The sequence below is a fragment of the Triticum urartu genome, chromosome 5 (genome assembly GCF_003073215.2).
Source record: "Triticum urartu cultivar G1812 chromosome 5, Tu2.1, whole genome shotgun sequence".
Classification (NCBI taxonomy): Eukaryota; Viridiplantae; Streptophyta; class Magnoliopsida; order Poales; family Poaceae; genus Triticum; species Triticum urartu.
In genome coordinates this window covers 535,132,727-535,140,108 of record NC_053026.1, presented here as the reverse complement: position 1 = coordinate 535,140,108, position 7,382 = coordinate 535,132,727, and the positions used below count along the sequence as shown (strand labels likewise).

Below are 7,382 nucleotides of genomic sequence, written 5' to 3'. Positions count from 1 at the left end.
GAAATCACAACTCGATGGGCTTTGAGAATTACACGCGGTGGCTTCCTAGTTTGACACTATTTCAATCTACAATGCTCAACTTTGATCCTACGACCGAGGTCATCCAGGAGGTAGATCCGACGGCCGAGAACGCAGAAAAAAAAGAATGTGCATAAAAAATACACCCAACAGCCAGGAATCGCTAAACTCCGAGGAGCCAAGGATTCTCCCATGAGTCTTGTGTGCGGCTTGCCACACCCCACCTGTGTCATCAATATCCAACCTACTAAGATATGTTTATATTCCGAAGGTTCGGAAAAAACTAAAAAGATCCAGAACGCCAAAGCCCATTGCATGCAAGTGCTGCCCAAAGGATGAACGTTCGGTATGATATATTGAAGGAAAGCCATAATTGATAATTCATCTTACTATTATCTCCGGATGATGAGTCACTGGAATAAGAACATCCATCATAGCTACACATTATTCTGTCCTCATCCAGAATTGTATTCATTGGAATTTTACGACAAACTAAATATTTTCATCAAAAGAAACTGCATAAAATTCCAAACGATGGTCTTCAAAACTGCATATAATTCAAGGTGCATCCTTATTCTGATAAGGATGAAAAATAAATATACACTGGAACTCCTGTAAAATACAGATGACCAAAATTAAATGATATCATAGCTACAAGTAATTCAGTCCTCACGACACAGATTGTGTTCAAAAAAAAATCTCTTCGATCTTGCAGCAAAATAGAATTTCATACCATTATAAAACAAGGGAGGAAGAGAGACTAAAGTAACAAACCTAAAATATAGCAATATATTTGCATAGCAGTAACAACCCAAGCAATTAAAATTTCACACTACAGTAAGAAATCATAAGCAAAAAGAATTTTACAACAGAATAGGAGATTACATATAGGCAAAGCATGGCACCAACACATCCTGAGTGCAATAAGCAGGGGGCAAGGGCAAAGCACACGGACCTATCTGGCAGTGTGGTGTGGGGCGGCGGGGAGGGCGACGATGGCAACGGCGGTGGTGGAAACCAGGGAGGCCCCCATTGGTGTTGTTGCCGGCGGTGTTCTTTTTTTGGTCTATCTCGATGGCATGCTCCACACTGCAAAGTAGTTGCGCGAGTAGTGGCCTGCACAACCCTGTCGGTGATGGCAAGGAGAGAGCCGGTGAGGGACACAACAGCGTCCTGCAAACCAAGATAATGGGAGGACCAGTTAGAGGGACATCCCAAAATGAGGTAGAATTTGACAACACAAACTTTTGGAGCCCTTCAACTACACCGAATGGAAGCAAATGATAATGCTAAGCACCATACCATGATCAGGAACATGGTTCTGGTGTTGATGCACATTGTAGCAGAAGTCACCACTGCATAGGTGTAGACCAAAAAAAAGCTCTTGCTTGGCCACTCGGAAACGTCACCACCCAACCAGGCTGCTCCTGAAGGAAGACACCCAAATCATAGATACATCAGTCGATATCACACAATGAGATAGTTTTAAGAGTACTCTAATTTTAATAGAAGTAGTGTTCATATAGACATATTCAACAACTCTTAATTTTAATAGAAGTAGTGCTCATATCTAAGTTCGGATTGTCCAACGGACACTCTTAATGTACTTTTTTTATCATGGTCCAAATGAAACATCGATATAAACCATATAAGCAAAACCATTTCGTTTTCTAAGAGTTATAAAGAGAAGGAAATGGCTACCCTGTTACAATCCATCATCTCATCATGGAACAAAGAATAAAACAAATTAGATGCCTACACCGGATAGTATGCACGTTGACTATACCAAATCATTAAAGACTAATTTTTTTGAAAGGATGAATAAGAAAAACAGTACACCAGTGTGAAAAACAGAACACATGTGTAGTTGGAGAAAATCTAGCGTTACATAATAATTGAATACTCCCTCTATAAACTAATAGAAGATCTTTTATAACACTAAAGTAGTCATCTAAATGATCTTATATTAGTTTACAGAGAAAGTAGTTGCTAAGAAGTTTCAGGTTTATTAATCACACAACTAAGCCTGCCTTCATAAATTGTCCTCCACCAAAATAGTCTTGCTTTAGGAGATTAAAAAGGATAGATGTCAATCAGTGGTGATCCTGCCCGGACTGCATGATACACTACCTAATTATTATGGTGCTAAGCTGATTTCCATGCAATGGTCTCAGTTCTTATAATCCTCTAATCTTCAAGTAAAAAAAAATAATGCATACATAGTACTGATGTGAGCAAATGTCTCCGTGCCAGCGCCCTCCATGGGGATAATCTTGCACACGAGGTCACCTCAAGCAATGTATTGCCACCAGCATAACTGAAGCACTTGTTCATAGCTTTAGTTATGAGATATGCCGTTAGCTGAGATAGAAATCACAAATAGGTCAGATCACAATCTAAAGAATATAATCTTATCCAAGAAAATAGTCATCAGCAGCAAAGCTTTATTTAGTTCTTTACTAAGAAAGCAAACTTACAAATTACAGCCCAAACAGATAAATAAATGGTTCAGAATAAGCAGAGGTCAAGGTACTTACAGTGAGTGGAGCACAACGAGCTAGACGTCGTTCCAGCGAGATTGACAGGGTTGGCAATTTTGATTTGCAAGTTTCGACCGAGGGGCTTTATGGCACAGAAGAAGGGCGAGCACTCCGTGACAGCAAGCTGCGTCAGTTCTCCAACCTGGCAAATCACAACTGCTACTCTGTTCTGCTGTTTGTGTTGGATGACGAAGGGGCGAAGACTCGGACGTGGTGGGCATGGACTGCAGCACAGATTCGACAGCCAACATTGATGGGACCACATCTCTGAAGTAAACAAATTCACAAGGTCAAATTGTAACTCGACAGAAGTGAACATAAGAGCAAACAAAACATGTAGACATTAAAATTGATTAATCTGTATTCTGTCTTGTATCACTTTGGCCATCACTTTAAAACGATTTCCCTTCGACCATAGTAGTACTTGACTTCAAAGAACTAACACTAATACAATCAGATCTATGTAGTCTGGATGAACGCCAACACATTTAATTATTCGTTTAACATCTAATTGAGATAAATTTAATTTAGACCTAGAGATCAAATAAGATTAATTAGAGCGCCGAGTGCGCACAACACCAGCAATCTTCCTCCAAAACCATGACCCAAATGATCAGAATTTTATTGCTTTTTCCTCCTCATTCTGGCAATCATTCAGATTTCTTTCAGAATTAATGATCACAGGGGATTCATTCAGAATTATTCAGATTTCTTTCATAATTAATGACCCCAGGAGATCACAGAAGAAAAACATATGTACATCATCTCTGTAATATACATGAAAGGCAAAAGTTCAGAATGATACAGTTGTATCTTATTTACCTTGTAAGAAAATGGAGTATCAGCTCAAATAATACCCTGAAACCATTGCCATGTCAGGCAGTCCAGTAAGAATTAGAGCATTCTGTATAGAAAGCTTTGAACATTGAATTGGGCCAGAAATGGCAAACTAACCAATATGCCCACGCAATGCCGCTCCGACCACGGCCTCTCCTGCCCCACATCCATGTTATGCTCCCCATTGTTTCTCTCCTTCCCCTGACTTTAGCGAGCCCGCCGAGATTGCCACGCTCGTCATCTTGTGAATCATTTTGATCCAAGATTCAAGATCACAGATCAATTATCATAGACATTATATACGACATACCAAATGTTGCTATAAACCATCAGAAAGACCATAGAAATAAAGTACTATCTCAAGGGAAATATCTTTAAAACTGACTGGAAAATCTTTAAAACTGAACCGTACGAACAAACGAATATATATGCTTGCATCATGAAAATACATAATTTTGATGTGAAAACTAAGAAAGAAAGCACTACCTTTCGATACGCATGCGCATCTCCAGGCTGACCTCAGCCTCAGTATCGCCGGGCTGGATCCTCTTCCGGAGCACCTCATTCCCCCAGCGGAGCGTGTCCACGGTCATCACCCCGCACCACAGGATCCCCTTGGCCACATTCTCTGCGCATCACCATTTAAAAAAGGAGATGCTCTCCATTTTAGTGCACACAAGCGTAGAGCTTCAAATATCTCACCTTCATGAACCATAAAAACATTACTTGACTGAGTACAAAACGGAAGAGCATAAAATCTGCAGTTAATCAAGAGAGTGGGGCTACTACTTAAGCATGGATTTTCATGTAGCAAATGAAGATTCTAGATTTATTAACTTAACAAATTACCAGTCCTAAAGGTCGAGGCAGGTGCATGGAAACGTATTCCTTACAACAACTGTCCTGATACAGAAAAACTCACCGGTATCAGTCACGGTACATGAACACAGAAGCAATAAAAAATAGCAGTATAAAAGGAATCTTGAAAATCGATTATAAAGGAAGAAAACTTGGTCATGAATGCACTGGTTGCAGCTTTCGTGCTAATTGTCCGCTGTTGTGACAAATAAAGACAATGGCATATTCAAAATGAGGCTAAAATTATTACTGATTTAGTTCTAATTCCATATAGTAATTAAAATGCTTAGAAAGATGCGGACTACTTGGCATTTTAGGAACTGGCCACTGGAAATAAACCCATAGGGTCTCAGGTATTGGTTGTCGGACATTATTTCTACATATGACTTTTCAGCAAACCAAGATATCATCAACCATTACTCCACTAAACAGACAGGTCAGTCATCTTTAGGACAGATTGTGGTTGCTTATATGTTTCAACAAATTACAATTTCATATGTAGGAGTGGGTCAATTGAAGACGTTAGCAAGCAGTCACATGACCGATTAAAAAAAGATAGTTATGTCTAACAGAATTTTTATGGACCAACTATACTCAATCCACCAGTCCAGGCTATGGTATATTTATCCAGCCTAAATACTCACATATATCAGCCATGAGTGGAAGTAGTTGACAACAAACTATGATCCTAGAAAGTACGACTAAAAGTTTGTCTATCAATGTAAAAACAAAAACACATTTGTAGATCAGCAAACAGAGGAGATGACATCAGTGAAGTAAAACTTCATCAAGAATCATATTTTCAGGAGAGAACAAATAGTGCAGACCTTGCAGTATAACTGTAAAAAGTATTGCTAGGATGGCTAAAGACAGTAAAAGCCTAAAACTTGCCAATTGTAAACAAACACGAAAGCAAGACACATCACAACAGAAGTAGTAGTACAACTCCCAGATCTCTGGAACAATTTTCGCTTCGTTATATTTTTGCTCCGGAAATACAGTCAAATCCTCACTTCTAGCGGCGCATATAAGCATATCACTGAGATAGCGAGGGAAATGGCGGGCAAAGGAGGGAGCTCAATGAGAGGAGGAAAATGGGGAACTCACCTTGGCCTTGGGACCGCTGGTTGCTGCCATGGAAGAGCTCTGAACCATGGAGCAGTAACGTACGCGTCTTTGATTGTTTGTTGCTATAATATACCAACAATTAGTACCCAAAATAGATATTCTAGATGGAGACTCTGCAAGTGCACTTACCTTGTCCAAGTCCAATGCTTTATGGCTCTGAATTCCGACAGTAGACCAAGTTCCATCAACCTCCATAATAACCAAATCACTGAATCCACTATCTATCTTATGGTCGTTTTCCAATATTTCTGGCTCCTTGTTCTCACACATTATTTGTTACAGTCATCTATCTTTTTAACAACCACTACCTGCAAAATAAAACGGTCACATTAGTTGCCCTATCAGTTAATATTGAGACAGATTTACATGCATACTCACCTCATGCATGTCCAAACTTGTGCAGTTATCTACTCCTTGACTGCTAATTAGAAACTGGAATCTGGTGACATATGAGACAACCAAATTAATCTAGCATTTAAGAATGGCGCTTTGATTCACAGAACTGCAACCACAATAGGCATAAATCTCCAATCTCTTTATAACTAACCACCTGACATGTCTACAACTTATCCCCCCTCTCTCCATCAAAAGCGCCAACCAAACAGCTAACAATGGTGGTTTGATTACCATGCCATGCATAGTCCCTGCAATTATCTATAACCAGTCATGTGATTTGTTTAATTCTTAAGCTAAAGGCCTAAACCAAGGATTAACCCATACTAACAAACAGACCAGCCAATTAATTTATCTAGACAAATTTCAATAACATGAGCCAATGGCAAACCCGCAGCCACCGAACAAAATAAGAAATGCAACAAAAAAATCGTCTGAGGAATCTAGCCATGCCGCACTGTCTCCCGCATAGCAGCAAAAAACCGAGGGGATCCAACCAGACCTAATGAATCCAAAGGATTCTAACAAGATCCAGGCAGCCAATACATCCAAACACCCCCAAGACCCATCCATAACAACCTACCTACATCTATTCACTCTAGCAGAGAGAAAAAATGCAAAAAAGAAGAACATAATAACTCACTGAGGAGAGTGGAGAGGAGAGGGGGACGGGAGGGCGGGTTCGCAGTCGCGCGACGGGGGCGGCGGCTAGGGTGGAAGGGGAGGGGGCGGCAGCAGAGATGAAGCGAGGCTGGGACGGTTCTTGGTGCCAGATTGATCCACCGAAGCGCGTTGGTGGCGTCAAGCCATTGGAGCTCGTCGGCGTCGCCCAAGGCGCGGCTGGTTGCAACGGCGGCGGCGTGCTCCGCCTGGACTTCTCTAGCCTCACCCCCAAGAGCCTGACCTCTGCCGCTACTGATAGCTCCTCCGCACTTCATGGCAAAGAGGGGCTAGCACAAGGGACGGTCAGGAGGAGGAGGGAGGCACAGAGGAGAAGCGGCCGCTCGGGCCGGAGAGGAGGGGAGCGAGAGCGACGGCTACGCCAGAGATGCGAGTGAGAGAGAGAGAGAGAGACGTGGGGAGGGTGAGAAAACCCTAGCCGTTTCACCCGATTGGGGATGAGGCTGCGAACCAGGGAAAGCCATCTGGCGTCGGGTATGCGAAAAGTCAAAAATGCCCTCGGCAGGAGACGAGTATTTCGGCGGTGGCACGGGATATTTTGCCTCTGGAGAGCGCCGACGGGCCGGACAGAACACGCGCCAGCCACCGCAAATGACACTCTGGGCCCACCAGACAGACCCCACTCGTCAGCGGGAACCGGACAGAACAGCGGAGTAAGCAAAAGCACATGGGAAGCGAAACTATTCATTCCTATAGTGCTACTCCCAGATCCAACGGCAGAGTACGTCCGATGGCTTGATCCGGCGGCCGAAATGCCATCAAGCGAACGCAACGGACGACCGGATTCGTCCGAGCTCTAAGGAGGCTTGTAGGAACATCCTTCTCTTATTTCTGGATGTACCCCCAAACGATCAGATATGGAGCCAAAAACATAATTTCACCATCGCAACTTTCTGTATCCACGAGATCCCATCTTGGGGCCTGTTC

General features: G+C 42.3%; 1 protein-coding gene across 6 annotated transcripts; it reads right to left on the bottom strand.

Moving 5' to 3' along the window:
* Positions 1-373: 373 nt before the first annotated feature.
* On the bottom strand, positions 374-6,872 carry LOC125510462. 6 transcript variants are annotated; one of them, XR_007284628.1, is made up of 14 exons: positions 6,418-6,872; positions 5,932-6,025; positions 5,760-5,820; positions 5,511-5,689; positions 5,361-5,443; positions 4,245-4,298; positions 3,882-4,023; positions 3,513-3,636; positions 3,381-3,416; positions 2,556-2,825; positions 2,238-2,379; positions 1,321-1,445; positions 974-1,191; positions 375-630 (listed from the first exon to the last, which is right to left on the bottom strand). XR_007284628.1 is itself a non-coding variant. In XM_048675644.1 (6 exons), the coding sequence occupies exons 3-6, from the start codon at positions 5,649-5,651 to the stop codon at positions 4,062-4,064; spliced, it is 309 nt and encodes a 102-aa protein (XP_048531601.1). In that variant the 5' UTR covers positions 5,652-5,689; positions 5,760-5,820; positions 6,418-6,872; the 3' UTR covers positions 4,047-4,061. The 6 variants fall into 6 exon arrangements, 1 of the variants encoding a protein (XP_048531601.1); XR_007284630.1 differs by lacking the exon at positions 5,932-6,025 and having other exon boundaries at positions 374-630; positions 3,882-4,097; XR_007284631.1 differs by lacking the exon at positions 5,932-6,025 and having other exon boundaries at positions 4,245-4,293.
* Positions 6,873-7,382: the final 510 nt, after the last annotated feature.

Bases quoted from the DNA above. Each gene is read 5' to 3' on its own strand.
- LOC125510462 (XM_048675644.1), bottom strand. From the start codon at position 5,651: ATGTGTGAGAACAAGGAGCCAGAAATATTGGAAAACGACCATAAGATA. The intron at 5,444-5,510 runs GTAAGTGCACTT...GGTATATTATAG, and splicing joins AAGCATTGGACTTGGACAAG to CAACAAACAATCAAAGACGC. The intron at 4,098-4,244 runs GTAATTTGTTAA...TGGTTCATGAAG, and splicing joins TGCCTCGACCTTTAGGACTG to GTGAGATATTTGAAGCTCTA.